The following is a 25671-nucleotide window of genomic DNA, read 5'->3' on the forward strand; positions in this document are numbered from 1 at the left end:
ATTCCGGGCCCTGGAAGGTTGATTCCGATGCGCATGTTGATTCCGATGATTACTCTGATTAGGCTTTCGTGCTGATGAGGGGTTGCCAAACAGAGTTGAAGACTTCCATGTTCCCCCTCAACAGTAGAGTTACCGCTGTCAGGCTGTCAGCAACAAAGACTCGGGCAAAAGGAAACTGCCGACAGACAGCCACATGCCACATGCCCCTGGAGGTATGGTGACCCAACAAAAGGTCACAACCCTTGGCATCAGGGCCAAGACGCGGCCTGACCTACAGAACTCACGCTACGATGCTGCATAGAAACAACTCCCGCGCCTACTCCTAGGCCTGCATTGACAAGCTAAACACCGCTGATCCCCGATTCGTCCTTGCGTCTATGCGACGAACCCATCATGCAAGGAGTACACTTGACAGGCGCGGCTCGACACTCTATGGCTAGGCTACATCGGTGAGCGTTCCCAAGCTCCGGTGACGACATTATGCGAGTCTAGTCACAGTTCGAGTAAGGTAGTGTGTTGGATGTTTGGGACGGGCTACAGGACCGCGCACTGAGGGTGGGAGGTTCATGCACTTCCATTTGATCTGAGGGTCTAAGGTAAACGCGATGCCTTGCATTTGAGTGCATGGAGAGTGTGTGGGTGCTATGCCCCATCGTGTGAGAAGTCTAGAACGGCAGGGAAGCCGAGCTGCGTGATAGCTGCAAACGCTTTTTGGGAGCGCTTTGAGAGTAGTATACATATTGTACATTGGTCATGAGCGGCATTATTAGGGCTGTTCAGCCATCCTCCATCTATCTGTTCTGGCCCGGCAGTGGTAGTTGCGGGGCAGTGATTTCTCCACCTTGCATCTCGATCTTCTTGATCGTCTGTTCTCTTTGGTAGTTTACGACTCGTTGCTTCTTGAAGTATTCGACCTAGAGAATGTTAGCCTAGTATTCGGGTAAGATCCTTGTAAGATGTTCAATCTGTGGTCACAGGAAGCCTGTGTAGTGACCCAACCGCCGTTTCTTTTGCAAACATGAACGTATGCTGCTTGCGATTTCGAGCCTTGACGTACCCAGCTGTGTGCACAGTTCTTCTCAAACTCCTGATCAAATGACGAGCAGAAGCTGGCCGCCTTGTCCCTACCAGACTTTGTATTTATGCTATCCAGGACGTTGTTCTTGTCGAGACATTCGAAGAAAGCGTCGCGTGCAGCGTAACATTGTTTCCGGTTGGATCGCGATGGCGACTCGAATGCACCGCCTTCTGTCTTCTTGACGCCCGAGTCGTCCTTGGAGCTTGAGCCGAACCAACCCATGGCGGCGATTTTCGAGCTTGCGGAGGAGATGCGGAGGTGGAGGCGACGGTCGAAACTGCCGCGGGTGTCAGTCGCAAGGTGGGGTACTCGCAGGTAGACCAAATCGGGGTGATAACGTACATCGGTAGTGTAAGTCTGGAAGTCGGATTTGTAGAGTTGATAGGGTTGTCGTCGATAGACGTTGGAGAGCGCAACGATGTCGAATTCGTGCTTGGCAGACCCTAAGCTATGACATCGGCGCTGGCTGTCCACGTTTCGCCGAACCGTTAGGGAACCCATGAATCAACAGGCAACCTTACAACTACAACCAGCCAAATCGACAACTCCCCTTATGCTCGGGTTATAGCGCATCGACCGCGTATTGATGCCACGCCGACGCCGCCCTCCACGACCCGGCGCACTTGCGGATCTGTCCCCAACCCGCATCCTCACGCAGATTGTACTCCTACAGGCTGCCTACTATGCATGCGCCGGCGTCCTCATCCTCTTCACCGCGCTGGTAGCGGGCAAGGAGGTCAGCACCGATCTCCTGTTCAGCTGGCAAAGTCTACGCGGCGATACCACAATCGGGTGGACGCTGGGTCTGGTCTGGGTGCTGAATAGTCTCACTTGGTAAGCATTCCAACGCGCTGGATAATCAGTCATACCATGGTCTAACACGCGGCAGTGCCATCTTCATACTTCTCCTTATCGCGCGCTCAAAACTCGTTCTCGACTTCGCCCTGACTGTCCACTTTATCCACCTGATCGTCACCTCCCTATATACGCACGCGATACCCACCCACATGTTCTGGTGGGCCCTCCAGATATGCAGCGCGACCATCATGACTTCGCTGGGCGTGTGGGCATGCCAGTGGCGCGAACTGAAGCCAATCAATTTCGGTAGCAAGCCGCCTGCGCGATCACAACCAGCTACAGAGGACGAAGGTGGAGAATCTAGAGGGCGAGGGAGGGGCAGAGGGAGAGACGGTGCTGGTGAATACGAGATGGTGGGGATGAATGAGGGGGATAATAACGTCTGATCAGATTTCAGACCTGCATAATTGGCGTTTGGGTTGGGTTCACTTGGATACATGCATGTGAGAGGAAGGAGGCTGTTGAGAGCCATCACATTATACCCTTAGAAAGCATGGAGCATATTACATTAAGATTCGTCTTCTACTTTCCCATGTCTTTAATCTCGGACGCACCATAGTGTCATCGACACTCGTAACTTTCTATTTCTCTACCTGCGAGAAACCATCTGGAGCCACTGCTTTCGAACTCGACAACTCCATCTCTTACTGCAAACCATGGTAATGCCTTTGGTTCCATACTGACATCTAATGCTTCTCTTTCCTCGGTGCTGATATTCGGCGTGACTCTGCACATGATTCTTTCCAGTCTTGCGCGTGATACTGACCGGCCTTGTTCGGTGGCTTCCATCACTTGTACAACGCTTGGTCGATCCGGTAAGACTTTACCTAGTCAGGCTGTCAGCAACGGTCGGATTGAAGCCTGGTGCATGTGACATACCTGGGTAGACCCTCGTTCGTAATGGTATTTTAACCTGATGCACCTCATTGCTTCCACTTTCCTTGAATGCTAAGACGACGTCGGTACTTTGCGATTGGTTAAGTTCGTGTTCTTGGAGGAGAGGTAGCTGAGTGTCATGCTTTGGTATGCTGAGAGCGGGAACAGTCAGGCACAGCGACAGATTGTAAAAGAAGTGTCTTAGTAACATGGTTCCTGCGAAGGAGGAAGAAGATGCGGTAAGGTGTATGGTGTTTTGGAGTAAATGCTTCAATATGAGTTGGCGCAGGTGCTAAACCCGTCCAAGAGGGTAATTACGGTAGCGAGTTCTGAAAGTGCACCGGCAGACCCTTCCTAGATTGACAAGAATTGGATCCTGTTCTATATAAATACGGGAGCATATTGGCTGAAACGTTTATAAAGAACTGCCACCTACTAAGCTAGCTGCCGGGACAGCGGCTCGGGCTGCCCAAGCAGCAGGGTAGCAGCGTTGACACCGCCTAGTAATTTCCTCGCGCTGGGCCTAGATCGTTGATGTTCTCCATCACCACACGAATCCCTTATAGCTGGACTTGCGCGATAAGACAAGTACCATCGGGAGGTTCGCATGAGAGCTTAACAAGTGGTTCGGGGAGAGACATCAGTTCCTAGTGAGCCTCGAATCGGAGTGGGCGAGACGCGTGAAGCTCTAGCGCGAAGCACGTGCACCAGCCTCTGCAACAGTCACAATCCCTGTCTCGAAGCTTTCGACATCACCACCATTTTCTCGGTGCATACACCACAATGATCACTCACTAACACGTATGGGCTAACGCAGGTACGATACGATCAAGCACACAATGAACCCCAATAATGGATACTACGGGCAGTGGCCGCCAGGACAGCCACCGGATAATAGACGCTTCTTACCCGTTGCAGGTACTTTTGGAGAGGCTGCGCCAAGCTTGATGCAACCACCTGCGCAGCATGGCAGACAACAATACCCCGTACATTTCCCACCAAACGCCGTATTTCCTCCTCAAGAGGTATACCCACATCCGCCTCCATTCCAGCCTTCACTTCACCATCAGCCGCCAGCCCGGAGTCCTTTCATACCTCTCATCCCACTCAGCGCTGTAGAGGATTTGGAGGAAGAGGAGCCTCCGCCTTTCACTAGTGGAGGGTTCCAGGATCCGTTCAATAGAGCCTATGCTACCAGTGGACCTGCAGTCTTTGAAGGATTCATCCCAGCCAACCCGGGGCAAGAGGACGATGATGAGTATACCAACGCGACCAGATTTCGTGATTCGCGATATGACCGCGACTTTGATAGTTCGGATTCCGATCAAGATGACTTTCGGCTGACGATGGAGGAAGAGGAGGAACTACAACGGATCGAGAACAAAGACGATTCAGAAGTAGACGCAGACTACGAATCGGAAGATGCACAGGAAGATGAAGGTGATCCAGACGAAATGGAGCTAGGCGTCGAGTTTGAGGATACTGAAGAGCGGACAAAGTACAAGAGAGGAAAGGGTAGAGGCAGAGGCACACTCAAGACTCCAATCACCGCCAGTATCATACCAGCGTCTAGCACCAGAGGGCGAGGTAGTGGAAAACGAGGACGTCCTTCGACTAGGGGTCGTGGCGGCAGAGGGGGCAATAATGGTGCCAGACCGACCCCTCGGAAAAAGAAGCGAGGCAAGCCCGGAAGAGAAAAGGGACCCAGAGGTCCCCGAGCCGTTGCCGACCCGGGTGCAGAATGGAAAGCACTGCAAAAGCAGGCCAACGCCAAGTTCATCGAAAAGGACTACGAAGCTGCCCTCGCATTTGCCCAGCAAGCCATTCAACTCAATCCCGAGATCTTCGATGCTTACAACATTGCATCCGAGATCTATACCGAGATGGGTCGAGAGGAGGACTCATTAGCTGTACTCCTGGCTGGTGCGCCAACTAAACGTGATCCTGGTCTTTGGCAGTATATCATCGAGCGCATAGAACGATTGGATCCAGAGAAACATCCCCAGTTTACAGACGAGAACAAATCGGCTGCCATCCTTCCATGTTTGAATGAGATTATCTTGCTCAACAACGACTATGAAGCCCGAAGTCGCAAGCTTGAAATTGAAGCGCAATTGGGTCGTTCATCCAAGTGCGTCGCACTCGGCCTCAAGATGCTCAAAACACTCAAGGAACAGGGAGAAGATCCGGATGTCAGTGTATTAAAGATCATGGCAATGATGGGTACTGCCTCTCCAAAACAGACTAGGATACACCTTAACAAGCTGCTGAACAGCTTTGAGGAGGCCATTGACGTTTTTACACAGCCTGACCGGGATCCAGTCGAGAATGAACTCGATTGGGAGCTGATCAATATTTATCTCGATCTTTTAGATCGAGCTGGTAGCTATGGTGTTGGTGTCACGCGACTCAAAGAGCTTGCCCGGTGGAAGCAGGGTAGGCGTTCCGAGACATTCTGGGACGAGCTGAAAGACGATCGCGAGTTCGATGTCGAAGATGAGCCAAGACGCGTTACTGTGCCTCAATTCGTCCGAGCATCGCAGGATGCAGCCTATGGCTCAACCCTACCATTGGAGATCAGGGTGAAGCTAGGCCTGTTTCGCTTACGCAGGAGCAAGGATGACTTTGAAGAAGCGATGGTAAGTCGAATGACTGCGTCGAAAGCTACGCATTACTAACTACGATATAGCGTCACCTTGAGATGTTGGAGCCAGATAACCATGACGCTGATGCTCTGATTTGGGACTACGAAGACCTATTTCGTATCATTGGCGACGCTCTTCATGCCACCGGCCATGACGAACACGCGCTGCGATTTTACGAGCCCTTATTCGACAAAAGTTCGAATGAGTTCAACCTCCAAAGTTACATTGGCCTGCACACATGCTTCAAGAACCTAGAGAGGACCGAGAGGGCGGCAGAGGTGATTCCAATCCTGAAGAAATGGCCGGCTGAGAACTATGACGATCTCGCTGTCCTTGCGAAGTTTTTTGAAGATCAAGGCATGTGGCAAGAAGCTGGGCAGCGCGCTGAGACCATCTATCGCGACAAGTACGGCCACAAGCTCAAAGCGCTCGGGTTTGAGGCATACGATGAGCTCAGAGTGTACTACTACAACCAGCGAAGGCAAGCTCGTGGTCGATATGGAGTTCGGAAAAGCACGGTCAGAAGGAATAGGAAAAGGATGCAGAAAGCAACAGGTCAGACAGGTGAAGAGGAGGATTCTGCAAACGAGAACGGCAATGTGGAGCTTCCCGCACTCATTGCCCCGACCGAACGCCCCAAGAAGGGTTTCTTCCGAACGAAGAGAGCCAAGGCGCCCAAGGTTCAGGCGTTCCTTGATGTACGTGATGAAGACGCCGATACAGTTCCCGATACTGAACCGAAACGAACTACACTTGAAGGTACCGACGTGCCGTATCGAGCGATCAATAACAGACTGTTTCGCCATAAGCTCCAGAAACTGGCGACCGACCACGCCGAAGACCTCAAATCAGCCCGAGCTCAGCACCGGGAGATCGTTTCCAGTTTCAAGCGACTGGAAGAGATATGGGAAATGGCAGAGGACGGGGACGAGGATGCTATACATGAAGTTCTGTCCATTACCCGGGAGCTCATCGAAGAGTTCTCCACATTCGATCTGTTCTACTCAAACCGGAAGGAAGATCTCATGACTTACTTCCGTCGCGTCACAGGTGGCGATCTCTGGAAAGAGTCTTCGCTGATGGTACTTGCCGTGGTAGCAAACAACGTTGAAGACGGAGAGATAGATCCTGAGCTACGCGAGCGACCAGATTCGGCTCCATCTGATTTCTGGGGCATTCATTTTGACAAATGGTGTGATGCATTTGGTCGCTATGCTATTCTGCTTGCCAGCGAAGGAGATGAAGAGCAATGTTTCGCTACGCTCGACATAGCCACTCAGGCCAATGTCTTCCATCGCAACCAAAAATACCACCAACAATTACAGCTATGTCGCCTCACATGCGCCCTCGCAGCGGACAACTCGCGCCAAGCGTCTGTAGCAACACGCTGGCTCCTCAAAGAATACCCATTCGGTACCGACCTCTTTCGCCTCTATGGCGCTGTCAACCGTCTCTGTTCCTTCCCGGAGGGATTTGCAACAGGCCCGGCATACAAAGTGCTCATGCGCTACATCAAGACCATGGACTACGCGCTTCTGACCCCAGCACAGCGCATTGCATATAACTTCCGCGACACAAAGGACAGCAAAGGAGGATTCAGAAACAACATCAACGTCGAAGACGTAGACAAGGTCAAAGATCACGATCCCGCGCTGTTTGCATTATACGGACATGTATTGATGTGCGGTGGAAGCTACATGGCCGCACTCAACTACTACTTCCGCGCCTTTGCCATCACACCTGAGGATCCAGTATTGAATCTGAGTATCGGCGTGGCGTACATTCAACACGCGATGAAGCGACTGTCTGAAAACCGACAGTACCAGATCCAACAGGGTCTGTCCTTCGTCTACAGATACTATGACATGCGCTCCAAAAGCCCTCATGCTATCCATCAGCAAGAGGCGGAGTTCAACGTCGGGAGGATGTGGCATGGGTTGGGTCTTGTCGCGCAGGCGCTTCCGGCGTATGAGAGGTGTTGCGCGCTTAGTGACAAGGTCAGACAGGAGGCAGAAGATCAGTGCCAGGATGGGAATTGGGGGTATGAGGACTTCGGCACGGATGCCGCCTTTGCTATGCAAAGCATCTATGCTATCACCGGTAACTTCGAAGGCGCTCTGGATGTTACGGAAAGGTTGCTCGTCATTGAGTAAACGGAAGCGTCCGTGCGGGCCTCAACGGTGGCCCTAAAACGTCCTTCATGCAAATACCAATGATTCAAGTTGCTTTTACAAATACCCAAAATCTGAATTCAAACGCAGATCATCATGAGCGTCCTCCCCCCACATGATAGTTATCATCAATGCTCTCCTCCACATTCCGACTACCATTTCCTCCCTCCACCGACCGTGCATCAAACAGGGCCGAAGAATGTGATCCAACATGCATGTTCGATTCTGCAAGGGCGGCCAAAACGCGTAAAAACAACGACAAGAGAAAATAACACCCAGAAAGAAGCGCCTGCATCGCTTATCGACCCGAAGCCGCAGGCCGTGTGCACAAGCTAATGCACCTTCCAAACTGCAGACTTCCACCGCAACCTGCATACATATACTGCGCCTCGTACCCGCATCCGCGTCGTCCCTCACACCATGTCATCTCATGCCATTCTCTACGGCGGAAGGCACGCGGCAAGCCCAAAGGCGTTTTTAGCCGGACACACCCCAGGCAGGTAGACAGGGAACCTCAGCAGCACCTTCCCCATTTTGTGGCACACGACACGTGGAATTGCCAGGGCTCCCACAATCATCCGATCATGTCACAATCGTGCGTTTGCTGTTGAGTAATCACAACACCTCATTATATCCTGGGCATCGTCATGGCTCGATTTGTTTCGGAGTGGCTGCAACGCGTACCGTACGATTTTCTGCGTCTGCGACGCCACGGGCGTTGCAAGAGGCGCAGATTACTGGTTTGGTTACACGACGACGCATCATGGCATGTTGGCAGACAAGACAGACACCGCTGGCATTTGTTTGTGTTATGGGCGGTGTGTGTGTGTAATGTGTAATTTGTAATGTGTAATTCGTGGTGAGTAGTGAGGATCGGAAAGCTGTGTAGCAGTCGTACAGTCTCATCTACGATTTTACCCGTAGATCTCTGTGATACTAGAGGGGTTTTCTTATGCGGTCTGCTGGTTACATGTTGTACGGGGAGATCTGCTGGGAAACGGAGATAGGCGGGTGGGGCGGCGAGGATGGGTTGTGCTACTTGTGGGCAACGTCAAGATTGTGTGATGTGAGTAGTTGAGGCGGCGAGGCGGAAATTGTGCAATGGGTGAACGACCGGAAGTCGACGCTGAACAAGACGGCATGGGTAGGATTCTATGTAGATCTCTGTGAGGATGTCACAAGCGTACCGGAGATAGTCTATTTCCTGATACCCCAGACATCTCCGCCCATTGCCACGACCTTGCCATCTGCTTCCAAATCGCCTAATAGCTGCTTCACTTCTTCGGCTCCGAATGGGAATCCTCCTTGAACCATCATACGCATCATCATGGTGATGCGACCCGCATTCATATTACCCTGGTTTGCCATCATGCCCAGTATGAAGGCTGTGTAGACGTCCTTCTTCTCATAGAGCATCTCACTCTGAGATTTGACAGTGTTGTTGGTGGCGTTGGCTTGGATGGTAGCTAGTTCTTCTGCTGCAGCCGCTGCATCGGCATCGTGAGCACCAGTTTTAGACGTCGGTTTGGGGAGAGACTCGATGATAGAGTAGGTAGATGGCGCGTGGAAGCGGAGTACAGACTTTCCAACCCAGAAAGCGAGAGCTTGGGTGACGAGGCTCTCGTCCATTTCTAGCATCTCTTCTAGCTGAGATACAGTGCGTGTGATACCTTCGCCGCCCTTGTCTGAGTGTTTTGCTTCCTCGTCGGGTTGAGGTTGGAAGGCGTAGATCACACTGACTTGCCAGGGTGTGAGGTGGTCGAAGTCTTCTGTACGGTCGTCAAAGGTGAGGGTTATAGAGCCGTCGCCCAAGGCATTCATCCATCGCAGTTTACGCATGCCTTTGATACGCTCGAAACGCGACTCGTACTCCTTTTGCAACGCATCGATCTGTGCGGGTACGCGGAAAGTGTCATCGCGAAGCTGTGGCCAGAAGAACGATGATAGGATCTGTGCGTTGAGCGTTGGGCCAGTAGGTGCCGCAGTGTTGGATGCAGAAGGAGTGATGTTTCGAGTTGAACGTCCGGGTCTGCGAGGTTGTGGTGTGCGTGGCTGTCGGCCGTCTGGTGTCTGAGGTTCTCTGCTACGGTGGTCTGGCGTAACAAGTGATGTTGCGGCTGGTACGCTAATTGTTGTGCGGATACTGCCGTTGATACGCTTCGATTCCAAGACATCTCGCAACATGACCTCGCAAGCTTGTAGCTTGTCGTCACCCAAGCGGACTTTGATGAGCTCCAATAGTCGAATCTCTTTCTCATATTCTGGATCTTGACATCTAAGCAAGTGATCACCATATATGTTCTTCAGCTCGTTGATAAAGTCCTCTCGCTCCCAGAGTGTTAAGAGGAACCATATCACGTCTTCAACTTTTGACTTTTTATAGTCTGGTGAGGCGTCTTGTGGTAGAGGCTGCCAATTCATGTCGTTCCAGTTGAGTTCCTCATCAGTATCTTGCCCGTAGTTTGCAAACGGCTTTACCATCTCGCTGGCAATCTCGTACGAGAGCTCGCTGTTAGATGAGAATTTACCACCAGTTTCGTCGGTCAGGTCAGTGAGCAGACTCGATATTATGATGCGTGCTGTGTCCTCTCGCTCCTTCAGGTACCGCCTGATTGGTCTAGCTACACGCTCAAGCAGCACTCCCTTGGGTTCAAGCTCGTGGAAGGAGCGAATGATGGAGATGTAGACGTTCAGTATATAGGTCGTGGTAGCTCCAGGATGTAACAGGCGTCTCGCTATTTGCTGAGAAAAGCTCGAGGTGAGATGTTGCTTCGCGTTTGAAACCCGCAGATACTCTTTGATGTCCAGGATGGCGCCCATACTTTTGTCCCAGTGTATGACAAAATCGAATAAGTTGTCAACTCTCGCCCGACCAAGCCTAGCTAGAGCCATCTCTTGCCATGAAGCCAATTCGGTCGGCAGAATGCTACTCTGCTCGCACCGCAGACATTCTAGTACCAATTCGACGAGCGGACAGAAGCCATCCTGAATCCACAGTCTTAACTGCGGCACAACTGACTTCTTGGAATACCAGTCTACCTTCAAGTAGTGGCTTGTGATGAAAGAGTCGAGCAGCTTGTTCATGGCATGTGCGAAGGCCTCCTGCGCACTATCGCCACCGAGTCCAACGCGCTCTAGGCTTTGTAGCAAGGTGATCATTCGCTTTCTGCACTCCTGTGTCTTCTCGGGTGAAGCACTCGGCTGCATGCCATCGTGTCGGGTATATATGCGGAACAAGCGACATCCAGCGTCGTACAAGACATAGCTCAACGTCTTCCCATACCGCTGCAGCGGCAGACAATGCGCAAAGACAGCCTGTATGTCCCGGCGAAACTTCCAATCTGCTGCACTCGCAGTATCTGAGTCGGCGATCTGTGTAGGTCTGCTCGGTCGAAGGGTCGCATTACTGGCGTTCTGCTGTAATGAAGGCAACAAGTGGTCGGTGAAGGGCTGGAGGTACACGTTCTGCACCTGCTCGAGGACACGCTGCGTTTCGTCGAGGATCTCCCAGGCTCGCTTGAGCTCAACTTCATCCTCCCACAACTCTTCTAGGCCAGGTCGGATATGGTTCGCAAAGTGCAACCTGCACTCGTTCGTGTACCATTCGACCAGAGTCTCCTCCTTCTCATCGTCGCTCTTGCCTTCTCCGTTCAAGAGAAAGCCCAGGGCTTCCTCAACCTCCCTGTTCTTCTGTGTTCTAGGCGCAAAGTTGACATCTTTTGGCAAACTCAAGAATCGCGTCGCGCAACTCCATGCTATGTTGCGCTTGACTGCCCTGTGCTGTCCCTGCCCATGTGCTTGCGCTGGTGTTCGGCTCTCGGCGTTCCTCAGAGCGTACGGGCTACCGAACGAGGTCCCAGGCGCTGTATGCCCCAAATCTGGTGTCGCAATCGGCGTCGGTGTGCTGTGCGAGAAGGAGAGGACTGGAAAGACGGACGCGAAGACCAGGGTGGAATGGTCCATGGCGGACGGAGGTGCGACGGAGGCCCCACTATGCGACTGTTTGGGCTCGTGTTTGTGTACGTGGTGATATGAGAGACTTCATGGACGTGCAATCGATGTACCATCTAACGACGGGTATGTTGCTGCTACAAGTCTGCTCATCGTCGGGTCTTGGGGATTGTTGTCTGTTTGTTCGCGCAGCAGCGGTCGCGACCACCGCTCATCAAGCTCGGGCCAGCTCCAACGCGTATTCACGTGGGGTAACCGCCATGTCAAAGCATGACGAAAAGCATCTGACCTTCACCGTTGTGCGCACATCTTGGTCAAATGATGATGTTTCTCAATTTCTAGTACTATATTGCCTGCGAATACATCGAGTCATGATTCGACATTGTGCAAATACGAGAGCTTAGGTCTCGAGACTACATACCTGATGGAAAAAGTATCAAGGATATCTACCATGTACGCCTCCTGCACCGTCCCATTCCAAGCTCCATTCCATGCGTACAGAAAATGCTGCAGTAATACTATAGAACACCATGCCCGTCGTATCAGTCACATTACATCAAGGCCTCAGCACGCCGTGCCGCCTCCTAAACGCCTCAACTCGTTCCTCGTAGAAAAGTATCTCTCGAACACGTAACTTTGGACCTTTTTGCGAGTCCTGCACAAACGATTCATCGTCGCTCTCAACGTCGACATCGTCACTTGCTTCGCTCTCTGTCTCATCACCGCCGGGCGGCATAGCGCCATCGTCCATGTCATCGTCGTCTTCGTCTTCCGTAGCTTCGCTCTCGTCGTCGGATAACATCGGATCATGTGTAGCGTATGCAGATCCACTGCCATCGGCATGCATGCCATCGTGTCGTAGGTCATAATTTGATGGTCGATTTTCCAGAATCTCAAAGCACTTGGTAGATAGACCCATGTAGCAGAGCTCTATCTCCGGTCGCAAGTGCACAATGTCGAGTATCTGGTATGCGAGTTCGCGTGGATCGATATTACTGCCATGGGCGTGATCGGCGATATAAGGGATATACAGGGAGCGAATATGAGGGATATACGGGAGACGTTGGAGGAAGTGGTGCTGTACAGACGTCAGTCGCATTTCGTGAAATTGTAATGAGGCGCAACATACCCAGTCTTTGTAGTCGATGGACACTGCGAGTTCCCGCAAGCTGTTCATACGGCCGCTTGTTATGTATGTCAGGATCTCGCGGTTCAGCATCCACCGTCTCCACCTTGAACTATTGGTCGTGTGTCCGTCTGGGCTCTTCTCTCCACTGTCTATCATTAGTTTCTTCAAACTTCCTCGATGTCTCCGCAATGGCCCCTTGTAGATCGCATCTACTGTTACCGTAGACGAGTAAGAGCGGCCTTCTTGGAGAAAGAGCACTTCAAGACTATTCGGCGCCAGTGTCTCTTTGAGAAAGGTGATCAGCGAAGGAGACACTGTATTAGTGTGTATTCGCTTGAGGTTGAGCTGGTATTCTGATCGAAGGGTGTAGGAGGCCTTGTACGCCTTGGATGAAGACGGTGAGCCAGGGTAGGGGGGGCGAGGGGTGTATGTTCTCCGTAGTATTTTCCACAGTTGTTCGTGATTGCTGCAGTGAAGAAGAGTCAACGTCGATAGGATCGACCAATCGAAGGCTCTGCGAAGCACTGGGACGGAGAGAGGAACGCGTTCGAGCTCCAGTACTTCAAGTTTCAGTTTGCCAGTCAGCCGCGGCTCATCTTCTGAGCCAGGAGTCTCGTCACGAGATGGAGGTGTCTTTGCAGTGACTCTTTCCGTACCAGGAGCCTGCGCAGTCTGTCCAGAACCAAACGGCTGATTGTCATTGAACAGACTAACGCCCTCTGTTATGGAGTTATCTTCCATCGGATTACCGAAATGATCCACATCCTGGTCCGGGTCGCGTTCTTGTAGTGAGAGCGAGGCTATGGAGGGCAGGGGCAAGGAGGCTGCCGATTTGGCTGGCGTTGCTTCTACTGATCGCTCTGTGACGCCGGTAGCGCTGGACTTTTGGGTTGGAGGTTCTTCCGAATGGCGCATGTTGTGTATGCGGCCGACGAGGATGCCGAGAACACCTCCTAGCCGTTTCTCTCCTATTGAACACGCAGCGGTCGATGTAGCGTTGTAGTCGACTTGTTGAAGACCTTCACCCTCCCAGACGGTCACCCAGTCCCGCTGCTGTGCATGGGCTGCGATACCGATCCGTAGTTCGCGTAGTTTCTTCTGGGATCTTGCGATCAAAATGCTCATCTCGTCGAGGTAAGGCAACTCGTCGATGTCCAAGACACTCAAACTCTTGAGCGCAGGTATGGCAGAAAAGGTAGGGTGTTCGACTCGATCTAGCGCAGACATGCTACTCGGTGCGTACGGGGGTACCACAACAACGGGGGCTTGGACGGTGCCAAGTCCACTCGGATGTGTAGCGTTCGGGGGTGGAGGGAGGTTTTGATTGTTGAGTATCATGGGTGGTGCGGGCGGCGGGATCGGCGCGTCGATTGTGTTGTCGTGCCATCGTATCCAGAGGCGGTCCAGACGGCATTCCTCACCGTCACTCCGGTGGGCGAGACTCGACAGCGCAAGCCAGACATCGCGAAGCACACCCGTAGGCATATCCCACACGAACGTCTCCAGATTGATCATGCGCGCAATCGCAAGCGCCACCAAGGTCCCCAGCATCTTTCCGCCTTCCTTGGTGATCATGTATTCCTGAACCCATGCCTGCGGTCCATTGCCAAGAGAGAACTTCTTGGTAAACTGTCCGTAGTAGTTGCCAAAGCGCCGCTGCGGAACAGGGTATGGGTTGGCGGCAGTCCTCAGCAGTGCGGTCGGCGTCTGTCCCTGCAGCCTCAGCCGGTTCTGGTGGGGGAAGCAGTCGTCGCCCATGACCAGCGTCGCGAGGCCATAGGTGAGAGCATCGACGCCAGCGCGAGGCTCGTTGTGGGTGCTCTCGTCGGGCCACACAATGTCGAAACGCGAGTATATGCATGGAATCGTGAGTCGATGGAGGGCCGAGTGACAGAGGCACAGCGAGGTGAGGTCGTTGGTGTGTGGGAGCTGTTGAGGTGCACGTCAGCATCGAGCCATGGCCGTGCCGCATGACAGGGTGCAGCGCATAAGGCGTCCCTACTCACCTGGTGTATAATTTCTTTGAGGATGTCCATGGGCAGATCCAGCAGCTTCAGCGGCCCCTTGGTCGCCTTCTCTTTCCCTTTGGGTTCCATGGCCTGCTCAGCTGATCCCGTCGCATTCACCACACTCGGCGCCGGGGCACTCGTCCGCGCACCCTCGGCGTGTCCCTGCATGTCGCCCGTCTGCGCGTCGTCCTGCGCGGGCGAGAAGGAGCGGGCGGCGTTTCTGTCGGAAGGTTGCGGCGACGCAGTGGTTGGAGTGCCGGGTGTTGAGAGTGGGGAGTCGGCCATGATGGTGCGTCGACGGCGAGTCGGTGGGGGGCATATAGGCTCCCGGAGGAGGGTAGGAAGCCAGGTGCAGAGACAGCACGGAAATCTGCTTCTCACATGGGCCCAAGGTTTGCCAGCAAGTCGAGAGGTGGGAGAGTTGTATCAGACCCGTCCATCGACGTGGTTGGCCAAGAGACCCTGGATCCCGGTGCACATCCGCCTTACCTTTTGCATACCCACTCCGTTCCCTGTACAACCCGCTGCGGCCGCTTACGCCGCAACTCGCGACTACGCTTTGCGCGGCAAACGTCACGGCCACATTACGGGATCTCTTCTTGAACACAGCGCGAGTTAAATTTTTGATCATTTTGACAGACTAGCATCCAGCCAGTATGCAGGAACGCTAGAAAAGTGACCATGGTACTATATGCATATGGCTACGAGACGTCTCACATTTCTTTCGCCAGCGGGTATATCCATACTCAAACTCCGTGACCATTGGCCCACACGACAACAACAACACCGACAAATACCAACACATTAACGCCATATTCCAGGGGTATTTCAACTCCGCTGCACATTCAATGCTGTCTGTCCGCGCTCTGGGTCTGTCATCTTGATGATCTTGACATCGGACGTTTGCGTGACATTACTCATCGACTGTGGAGTGATGAAGATGAACTGTCGCCCAATCGAGCGTCGAGCAGCCTGGATGATCATATGCATACTCCTTTCGCGGTTGACGCTGTCCATGAACACGTCGAATTCGTCGAGGCAGCGGATAGGTGAGCCCATTGCATCCCACAGGGAGAGGAGAAGACACACGGTAGAGTACGACTTCTCACCTCCCGAGAGGGTCTTTGTCTGTCTGCCGTCTCCGCTTCGCTCCATGATATCCGGTTGAACCTGATAGAATTAGCGCCGTGTGCGAGTCGAACTGATGTCCAGACTTACATGGATGTCAAGAAGAGCCTTCTTGTGGTCGATGCTAAGTGTACCTCTGAACTTGCGCTCACTCAACAGATAGTTGAACGTGACTCGCGCCCGAACAGAGATGCCAGATCTGAATTGCTTCCACCGGTTGCGCCGGTTGTCAAGCGTAGTGATGAGTTGCTGCGCCGGATCAGCAAGAGTCATTATGATACGTGTGATCAAACTTACGTTACGTAAACCTCTTATGTCTTCAAACTCCTTCATTGCATCGTGGTGCTTCTGCTTCGCTTCAGTTGCCGCCCGCGTAAGGTCCAGCTGTGATCCACCGAGCTCCCGTTCAGCCTCTTCCCTGGTTTTCGCCATTTGAACCATCCTCCGTTGTAGGTCTTCGGAAGTTGAATTGGGGGGGACGAACACACGCTCACATATGCTCGTCGCACCCTCAGTTACTTCGGCGAGGCTTTGTTGCGACTCCAAGAGCTCTTCTTGCCAGTTTTTCTTTACATTTTCAGCTTCGGCAACCTGCTCGATGGCTTTGTTCTTTTCCTGGAGCTCTTCTTGTCGTGTGCCCTGAAGAGTTCGAACTGTCACGTGCGCCTTGTCGAGCCGGGACCGGAGATCAGCAACAAGCTTCTGTGCAGCTTCCATCTCCTGCTTGTTCGCCCTATTCTCGTCGTTGAGTTCGATCTTTCGCGTCACCACATCTTCGTAGAAATTCATGGAGTTCTTCAACTCTTGTTGAGCTTCCGCAAGCTCTGACTCCCGCACTTGGATAGCTGCTTCGTCGGGAGTTGCTTTCTCCAGTTCGATTTCAAGTCTTTCCAATTCCCTGGAAGCAGTTTGGGAAGCAAGTTTCAGATGTTTCTTCTGGCGTTCGTGGTCCTGTAACTGAGCCTTGCATTTGTTGACCTCATCATGCCGCTCACTGGACTGCTGCTGCAAGGCCTCAAGTTGTCCCCTGGCCTGGGCCAGATTCTTCTCTTCTAGTCTGTGTATGCTATTAGCGAATGATCTGATATTGAAGCGCCATACGCACTGGATTCGAGTATCTTTGTCCACCTGCATACGCAGAGCTCCGGTATACGGTGCGATCGGACTGTTGTTGATACCTCCGCCACTGTTGTAGACAAAGACACGACCTTTGGTTGTGTCGCCATCCGCAAAGGTAAAACACATCTTGACGTTCGTAGTAGGCGGCCCGCGGTTGAACATAAACTGAGCGCCTTCGTCCATGTTCTCAATGAGCACGGTTTGCTCGATTGACTGGTTGATGATGAGCTGATTTCGAACAAGATCGTCGTCAAACTACGCGATAGTTAGTGAAATACTTCTATGTTGTGGATGTATAAGGCATGTCTACCCTAAGTGCCTTCATCCATGTGGTAAGATTTTCTGCGGGCTCATTGCCATCGGTGTTTATAGGCGTCCTCTTGCCAATGTATATCGGGGCAGACCTGACATCGTTAGCGTTGTTGATTAAGCAGAAGATGGCGCGCACCAGCCAACCCTTTTCATAAGGGCTGATAGTATATTCTGGTCTGGCTTGCTAGTGACGACGAAGGCGTTCAGCGTTTGACCGAATTGCTTTTCAAGAATTCCGCCCCAATCCTGCAAGCGCAGCTTCACATGACGGCCCATGGGCCCAACTGGTTTCTCCCGGAATCTGTGCTCGGACTCGATCGCACGGAGTAGCTCGCTCAGCCTTTGGCGATTTTGATACCCATCGTCCCAATTACTCCGACCTGATTGCATTCTTTCGATGGATGCCCGTATACGTGCAACTTCTTTTTGAGCATCGTCTACTTTTCGATCTGCTTCGTCCTGCTCCTTTTGAGCAGTCGCCAGTTGGTCTTGTAGCGCTGCAAGTCCAGTATCATGGCCCTCGAATGCTAACCTGGCAGTCTCGCACTTAACCTTGGCGTCATCACGCTCTCGAATCTTTTCTGCGTGGCGGCCGTTGTCTGCTTCAGCCTGCCGTTGTCGGTACTGTGCAATCTCTGCTTCCAACTTCTGCACATTCTTTTGCCTTTCCGTCACTTCACCTTGTGCAATCCTTTCATCAGCTAGTAGCAGCACGAGTTTTCCCTTGACTTCCTGGAACTTTGCTTTGGCATCAAGTGCCTTTTGCTCTGCTGGCTCCATCTCAGTCGTGAGGTCGGTGACGTTTTGTTTGGCGGCTTCGTGGGCCTGGTCCGCCAGCTCGTAGGCCTTTCCTGCATCTTCTACACGTTGTTGTAGGGTTTGTATGATTCTCTCGGTGTCTGCGAGTCCGTTCTCATTGTGCGCAACATCATCTTCGTGTTCACGAACCGTGGCCCATGCTGCTTGTCGAGCAAATTCCGTTTCCTTGTCTCGCATCGTCTGTAAACTTGCCGCTTTTCTGGCTTTCTTCTCCAGTGCTTCCATTTCGCGCCGTAGAGTCGTGAGGTCGGTTTCTTTAACCTCGGCTTTCGTGTTCATTACTTCCAAAGATTGTTCGATCTGCTGATAGTCTCTGTTCAAGTTCTCCAACTGCGTGCCCTGGAGGAAGAACTTGTACTTGTCTTTTGGCGTGGAGTGGTTCAGAAACTGTCTTGCCATGTCCTGTGTCAGGACGTTCATCGGATTGTCAATCTGCATGGAGAAGGCGTCCAGGATGTCTTCGAGCTCCGCTTTCTTGTTGGTGACGAGTTTGTTGTTCACGTTCTTGAGCTTGAAGCCTGAAGTTCCGGCTCTGTTGAAGTGTCGTTCCACGATGATCGAATCGCCGTACTGCGCGGGCTTGTAAGCGAGTGGCCCTTGGTTCTTGATCTTGACAGTCACGGAGGCATGGTCTTTGCCCTCCTTGATGAGACTTTTGAGATTCTGGGCACGATTTGTAGCGGTAGCCTTTCCGCCCAGGCAGATTGTGAGAGCGGTGAGCACGGCGCTCTTTCCGCTGCCGTTGTGTCCGATGATGAAGTTGATCAGAGGCCCCAGGGTTACTGTCAAATGTTCATGACACATGAAGTTGATGCACTGGATTTCTTCGATAATCCCAGAATCCGTCGCGACGTTTTCCCTGTCTGCAGTTGCCCGATGCTCTTTCTGCACCTGCTGTGTCGCCCGTATTTCTCGTTCGCGCATGTGTTCGCCTTCGTCATCGGAGGAATCGCTGCCGCTGGCTACATTGGAACGCTCGTCGTCCGAAGATTGATCGCTGCCCTCGGATTCAGATTGACGGGGTCGCTTGTTCTGGGCGATGTTAGCATGCGTGCCGTTGGCTTCGGGGCGTTTGACATACGCGACTGTTACTGCCTGAGCCGTTGGGATCAAGCCCATCTGTGAGAGCGCGAGAGCGCTTCCCAGACATGACTGCGACCACAAGCCAGAGGATCGACAGGCGCGGGTGGGCTGGAGGTACGGTTGCAGGTGGAGTTTGCGAGTGAGGTAATCTGAACGCGCTCCTTCCCCGCTGAGCCGTTCAGGAACCGCGCTAGCGTCCGTGCATTGTCCAGCGAATTCACCCCCACGGTACTATCACGGCCAACGGCTCTCATTAATATTTACGGGAAGAAATCACTCGGACTGAAGACCGAAGCGAGGTGAGAGAAGACACAAGCGACGCTTTTGGATCGCTATTTGGTCATAGCCTGAGAAGACCTTGACTTCACTGCGGATTTATGCTGGCACGTGACACCGCGTCGACGCGCGCGATCTAGGAACTGCCCCGGTAGCTACTCTCGTCCCGAGTAATTCCAGGCGATTTCGCATCGCCATGGTCTTGCGACAGCCCATACTATTCGCACGTAAGACTCAAAAGAAGTTGTACAGTTGGATTGCACTACCACGGCCTGTTGGCAGCAGTGAAGATACGACTACGGTGCACGTTAGCTCGCATCCATGCACATCACGATTTGATCTCCCTGCATGCCATTGATCACAGTTCTGTCTTGTCTGATTGTATTTCGTCTATACTTAAAAGTCGCCAATGCCGCTTCACGTGTTCCGAAGATGGGTATATCGAGTGTTAGTACTGCGACCGCTCACTACTATGCAAGATCAAAACTCCGCTATGCAAAACGTCATCCAAATCGCGCTGTTCCAGCGCTCCAAAATCTACATGACGACCTGTTGGAGGTTAGCAAACAATTCTTGGTGCATACCGGACGTGCAACTTACACAATCGCCCTCCTTGGGTGCCTGCCCTATGCCCATTTCATCAAATGTCTTGGGACCCTTGCCTGCCGCCGAGGAAGCCGATGAGGCTGGCTTAGGCGGTGTAGGTGTGGCCGGCTTGTTCGCTTGTACTGGCGCAGGCTTCGGAGGTGGCTGCTGCTGTTGCAACGTCTGCACCCTGTTAGGCTTGGGCATGTTGTCGTATCCGCTGGGACGTCCTGATGAGCCCGGCCGTGAGGAGGGCCGAGATCCTTGCCCTGGCGTAGTAGTCGAGGGCCTGTCCATTCTCGAAGAGGTTCTACTCTCCTGGCCCGGTTGAACGGTAGATGGACGGGTATGCTGGCGAGGCTCGAGAGGTGCAACGTACCCGATATCGGGCAGAGTGGGCGCTTTCTTAAGTGGCGCCCCCTGTTGTTTCTGCAGCTTGTTACGTCCATCTGGTGCACTGTATCCGATATCTGGAGGCTGCGTGGTTGATGGACGGGGTTGCGCTTCCGGGCGCTGAGCACTCGGCCCTCCAGGTTGTCTGTAGCTTGCAGGTCCTCCTTGTGGCAGCGGCGTGCCACGGCCACCACTTGAAGGACGGCCGCCACGCCCTGGGCCCATATTATCTACGCTCGTGTGAGGGCGCATTGGCATCGGCCCCATATCATAACCTGGCCCGGGGTTTGGGCGCGGGCTGCCGCGGCCGTAGGGATCGTTTGGAGGGTAAACGTTGGGATTGATGTTGAACGCTGAGGATACAGGTCGAGTACTAGAAGCTCTCACCTCTGGCGCAAATCCGCCCGCGATACCTGGCCGTTGGGGGCTCAGCCGAGGAGGCCCATTGTCCATAGGATATGGCGCTGCTGTGGAAGGACGATCATAGGGTGCCGACATGGGCGCGTTTGAGATCATTGGAGGCTGGTCAGACATGGGGTATGGCGTTGTACTATCGCCCCTGGCTGGCAGTCGGCCACCTGGGTAGCTGTCACCGTAATCGGAAGGGCTGATGTCGTTGATCGACGGCATGGGAGCGTGTGATTTCTGCAGTCTCGCCGGCCGCTGGCCTCGCATGGAGCCGTGCTTTGACTTGATCATGTTGATGGCAACGTTCTCGTGGTCCTTCTTCGATAGTGTCCGCGACAACTTGGAGATGCTCTCTATACGCGCAGACGCGTCCTTGTTGCCGTTCTTCTCGGCCTTGTCGTACCATTCGAGCGCTTTGTCCAGGTTGACAGGTGTGTTCATGCCGATCTCATGGAAGTACCCCATGGCGAACTCGGCAGTCGCAAGGCCGGCTGCGGCGGCACGTTGCGCGTATTGGTATGCCAACTCTTCGTTCTTGTTGAACTCTCCCTCGTGCCCGCAGAGGAACCACTTGCTGATAGCCATATCTGCCTCGGGCTCACCCTGCCTAGATGCGAGCGCGTTGTAGTGCAGCGAAAGGGTGGGATTGAACTCACAGCCTAGACTGCAAAGCTCGTACGCAGAACCCATTTTCAGCTGAGCCTTTGCGAATCCGAGGTAGGCAGCTTTCTCGATATTCTGTCTTGCACCCTTCTCGTCGTAGGGCAGAAACATTTCCGGTACGTTGATCTGAGGCAGCTCTCGCGCCTGCAGCATGCCCAGCACGTAGGCACCCTGCGGCGCATTCTCATCCGCAGTAGCCGCAGCCTGCTTGATGAGATGCACTCCCCTCGCAAAGTCTTGTGGTTGTCCGTGCTGTCCGAGTAGCGTCATCATACCAAGGCGGTAGTTGGAGGCTGAGTCACCTTGTTCCGCACCGGCTTTGTAGTTCTGCAGGGCCTTGATCGGGTCGTTCGACTGCTCGAACTGCATGCCCATCCGGTATTCGGCCCTCGCATATCCCTTTGCAGCCGCGCGGGAGTAGCACCTGAAGGCCTCCTTCTTGTCTGCGCGCATGCCAAACTTGCCAAACTCCAGCCACATGCCCCGCATGAAGGTCGCTTTCGGATGGCCCTGGTCGGCCAGGAAGGTGACTACGTTCATGGCATCGAGCCGCAGCTGGTGCTCGACCTGTGGCGTTGCCGGCCTCGCGCCCTGGATCTCTGAAATGCGCTGCTCGTGCAGCTGCGCGGCGTCTACGTACTGCAGCGCGTCTTGGGCCCATGCCAGCTGCATCTCCGGGTCGTTGGAGTTGAGCACGGGCAGGCGCGCATTCTCCAAGACGGCCTCTTTCTCATCGTCGGACGGCGGCACGTTCGGGGGCTTGTTGGGGAGCTTGGGGAAGGGCGAGAAGTTGGGCGAATCGTGGCTCTGGGCAAACTGGTTGTAGTCGTGCGACGGCTGCTGCTGGACCGACTGCGGCTGCACGTTGGGGGGCTGGCGGAAGGCAGAGGAGATGCTCGCTTGCCGGGCGGGCCATTGGTCGTTGTGGACGGGCAGCTCGTTCTGGTAGCTCGCCTGCCGCGGCGGGAAGTTGGGGTGCTGTGACTGATTGTAGCTCTGCATGGGGGACATGGCGCCGTTGGTACCACGAGGGCCGTTGGCTTCCAACTCCAGATGCGCGATGTTTTCCTGCATGTTCTCGGGCACTTCGGGCATGATCCTACCGCCAAATCTACGTCAGCCGCAATTTCAGGGCATGCACATGGCGATGGGCTAGAACGAACCGCTGAGGCGCAGGCGAGATGACTTCAGGCGAAGGAGCCGGCATATAGTAGTCATCGAAACCTCCTGGCACAAAAGTAGCCCCCAGCTTGGGCTGGCCTTGGTGGTAGCTCATTGTCGTGGTGCGATAGGGTATGCGCTGCGGTGCTCAGATATAAGCGTCAGCCGTTGTCCAAGGGAAGCCGTCTTCGATGCACGTTGCCGCCTGGCCCCAGGGACCGTTCCGCGCAGCCCTCATCGAGGCCGCCATGCATGCCGAATGACGCGTGGAGCAGGAAATGAACGTACCTTAACTTGGTGGGGTGTGGCCCTGAGTCGCCGTCGCTAAGTGCAGACTCGCCGGCAACCCTTGCGATCTGTCGGATATCGTATACGAGAGCGGGCGATCTTCGTAGTCGTATATGGTGCAACTATCTCGCCGGGCGCGGTTGTATAGGCAGTCGAGAGTGGCGGCGGTGCAGGTTTGAGGGGGGAAAGAATAAGTCTAGGGAGAGATTCGAAACGACCGACGAGTCCGTTTGCTGAAACAGGCGCTGGAGAGTCGTGTAGTCCTGGGGTTCTGCCGTGTGTGAAAGGTGCGTTGTTTGACGTCAATGGCCGAGTGAGTTCCTCAGGCTTGCACACATGTGCACTCTAAGGGTCACAAGAACAGGAGCGAAGGATCCCGAAGGTGGTGACCGGCATCATTAACGATGTCGCCCCCCTTCCTGTCCTTCACAGTTACTATAAATGTTTCGACACACGTCTCGGAAATCAGCCTCCGAGTTCCCACCACTGCGCCATTCACTCAGAGGCTGTGCAGTGACGTTGGCGTTACTCGAACCACCACTTTCAGCCTGTGTAGACGGATCCGCGCAGGCCACATCCCGGATCTAACGGCAGGGTAAGAAGACCGTTGCGGAGATGAATATCAAGAGGCCACGTACTCGGGCCCAAGAATGGCTTGCGCGGCTGCGTGCATTCTTGCGGACGATCTGAGCTTCAACCACATATCTACTATCACGGCACGCGGTTTGTCACGTAGTATGAAGTGTTCTCTTGCTGGATCATTCGTAATTCAACTTCTTCGTGACAAGGTGAAGACTAGATCGCGTGGACACAGTGGCGAGGCGACTGCTGTCTACATGACTAGAAGAAAACCACAAGGCGGTAAATATCGCTTCCTGCTCGAAGCACCCGCGATGGCGAAGTATGCAAGCAAGGAACCCGGCGCGACATCTAGTGAACCATGACATCCGCACCAGGCTGTTGCTGCTGCGGGGCACCTCCTGGCTGTTGTTGGGCTGGCTTGTCACCGCTGGCAGCGCCCGCCTCACCCTCGTCCATCTCCATGTCGTCATCTCCGCCCTCCTCACCCTCTTCCTCCTCATCGTCTTCTGAGTCCTCGATATCGATCTCCTCGCTGCCGGCCTCGGACTCAGCGTCGTCGTCAGCGGCGGGGCCTGCAGTGTCCTCGGCACCTGCCATGGCGGCATCCTCACCCTCGGCGGCGACACCTTCATCCTCAGCCTCTTCGGCCTCCTCCTCTTCCTCTTCCTCGATACCGTATTGGTCGCCGTCGGCGGTGAGGTCGGCCTCTGGCTGCTCAGGGGGGAACTCGGGGGGTGCAGACTCGTCGGAGTCCCTGAATGGGTTAGCACTGCCAGAATAGCACCAGTGTCTGTAGCTGCGTACCACTTGATGGCGAAGCGCGTGACTCGCGGCTTCTCTGCCAGGATCTGCCTCTGCACCTTCTCAATGACGGGCTTGGTAGGCGGGTCCAGTGCCAGCGCCTCGTCTGTGTACTCGTTGTTCACATAGTATCCGACACGCACAAACTCGCGCTCATCGTAGCTGCAGCTGAGCAGGATGACTGTGACACCGATGATCTCGCTGTTGGGGATGCGCGTGAGGTTGGGAGCATCGGCCTTGAACTGGAACTTGTTGACGCCAATGGGGAGGGGGCCGACGAGGACAGAGTCGAGTTCCTGATCATACTCGTTTCTGCGGGGCATTGATCAGACGTGTTCACGAGCAGGAGCGGCAGTGGACTTACGAGGTCGCAGAGCCAACGTAGGTCAATTTCCACTCGAGATCTAAATTGCCGTTAGTCACCGTGATTCTTCTTGATGCTGGGCGCACCTACCCTTCTGTAGTTGCTCGAGACACTCAAAGGTGATCTCAAACTCGTACGGCTCGTCGAAGCGCGCGGGGTTGTTCTTGACCTCCACACCGAGAAGCGACACGACAGACATTTTGAAAGCGGAAGTGATGAAGCGAGAATAAAGGCAGGTGAGACGGTCGGTATGGACAATGTGGTGGGATTGAGAATTGAGAGGCGTGCGTGGTGGGGACTCTGCAAAAGGCGGCAGGAAAAGGTGTTTGTTATGGAAGCGGTGAGGACGTGCGTTAGATAGATCGCGGCGGCAACGATCAGTGGATCTTTGTCCTAGGCTGTCGCGGGTCGCGTTCAACTAAAAGCGTGACCAGGCGTTACGCGTTCGCGTCAGAGCCGTGTCCTACATATCTTCCACGCCTGAAGAGAACCCGGAATAACCCACCAGGCATCGCATCGCTCCGTGCTTTGTTCCAGGCCTATCATGTACTGATACTGCGATGATTCTCGCGTCTGAGTAGTCTTGATACGTACATAGGTAGCGAGACGGATCCAGTCGACTGCATTAGCTTCACCCCAGGGCTGCATCCAGGAACGTCGCAGCTACGGTCGAGGCTATCTTCAGCATTTGGAAAAGGGTCAGTCTCCCCCTGATTTAGTGAGCGGTCGCTCGCCAAGTATGAAGCCATGCTACCAAGCCACATGTCACAATCAGGCGTTGTGTTCAGGCCGGAGGCAACTGAATGTGTCGCAATGTGCCGATATTAGTACTTGCTAGACTCCAAGGAACGAATTGTCACGCAAAAGCCTCTGCTTCTTCTCTACAGTCATGTAAGATAGGTTTGGCCAGATAATGACTAGGGTAATGACGCTGACAAAGACTGATCCGCCGTAGTCGATGTATCACGGAAG

General features: G+C 53.8%; 8 protein-coding genes across 8 annotated transcripts; 2 read left to right on the forward strand and 6 right to left on the reverse strand.

Annotated features, from left to right (window-relative positions):
- Positions 1-791: 791 nt before the first annotated feature.
- Positions 792-1300, reverse strand: J4E86_003235 (uncharacterized protein; the record flags this gene model as incomplete). The annotated part of the gene is made up of 2 exons (XM_051443791.1): positions 792-914; positions 1058-1300. 2 exons carry the CDS (start codon positions 1298-1300, stop codon positions 792-794), a joined length of 366 nt encoding a protein of 121 aa, XP_051305286.1.
- Positions 1301-1664: 364 nt separating this feature from the next.
- J4E86_003236 (uncharacterized protein) lies at positions 1665-2322 on the forward strand (the record flags this gene model as incomplete). The annotated part of the gene is made up of 2 exons (XM_051443792.1): positions 1665-1912; positions 1968-2322. 2 exons carry the CDS (start codon positions 1665-1667, stop codon positions 2320-2322), a joined length of 603 nt encoding a protein of 200 aa, XP_051305287.1.
- Positions 2323-3651: 1329 nt separating this feature from the next.
- J4E86_003237 (uncharacterized protein) lies at positions 3652-7610 on the forward strand (the record flags this gene model as incomplete). The annotated part of the gene is made up of 2 exons (XM_051443793.1): positions 3652-5451; positions 5502-7610. The coding sequence occupies 2 exons, from the start codon at positions 3652-3654 to the stop codon at positions 7608-7610; spliced, it is 3909 nt and encodes a 1302-aa protein (XP_051305288.1).
- A 1215-nt stretch (positions 7611-8825) lies between these two features.
- On the reverse strand, positions 8826-11591 carry J4E86_003238 (uncharacterized protein; the record flags this gene model as incomplete). The annotated part of the gene is made up of 1 exon (XM_051443794.1): positions 8826-11591. The coding sequence occupies one exon, from the start codon at positions 11589-11591 to the stop codon at positions 8826-8828; it is 2766 nt and encodes a 921-aa protein (XP_051305289.1).
- Positions 11592-12135: 544 nt separating this feature from the next.
- Positions 12136-15002, reverse strand: J4E86_003239 (uncharacterized protein; the record flags this gene model as incomplete). The annotated part of the gene is made up of 3 exons (XM_051443795.1): positions 12136-12657; positions 12709-14637; positions 14715-15002. The coding sequence occupies 3 exons, from the start codon at positions 15000-15002 to the stop codon at positions 12136-12138; spliced, it is 2739 nt and encodes a 912-aa protein (XP_051305290.1).
- A 543-nt stretch (positions 15003-15545) lies between these two features.
- Positions 15546-19245, reverse strand: J4E86_003240 (uncharacterized protein; the record flags this gene model as incomplete). The annotated part of the gene is made up of 7 exons (XM_051443796.1): positions 15546-15887; positions 15936-16094; positions 16143-16902; positions 16951-17219; positions 17275-17368; positions 17413-19127; positions 19177-19245. The coding sequence occupies 7 exons, from the start codon at positions 19243-19245 to the stop codon at positions 15546-15548; spliced, it is 3408 nt and encodes a 1135-aa protein (XP_051305291.1).
- Positions 19246-19991: 746 nt separating this feature from the next.
- J4E86_003241 (uncharacterized protein) lies at positions 19992-22779 on the reverse strand (the record flags this gene model as incomplete). The annotated part of the gene is made up of 3 exons (XM_051443797.1): positions 19992-20003; positions 20055-22602; positions 22667-22779. 3 exons carry the CDS (start codon positions 22777-22779, stop codon positions 19992-19994), a joined length of 2673 nt encoding a protein of 890 aa, XP_051305292.1.
- Positions 22780-23882: 1103 nt separating this feature from the next.
- Positions 23883-24898, reverse strand: ASF1 (Histone chaperone asf1; the record flags this gene model as incomplete). Its single annotated transcript, XM_051443798.1, has 4 exons — positions 23883-24288; positions 24339-24647; positions 24700-24739; positions 24790-24898. 4 exons carry the CDS (start codon positions 24896-24898, stop codon positions 23883-23885), a joined length of 864 nt encoding a protein of 287 aa, XP_051305293.1.
- Positions 24899-25671: the final 773 nt, after the last annotated feature.

Source organism: Alternaria arbusti (assembly GCF_024043155.1).
Source record: "Alternaria arbusti strain BMP 1465 chromosome Unknown scaffold_3, whole genome shotgun sequence".
NCBI classification, from domain to species: Eukaryota; Fungi; Ascomycota; class Dothideomycetes; order Pleosporales; family Pleosporaceae; genus Alternaria; species Alternaria arbusti.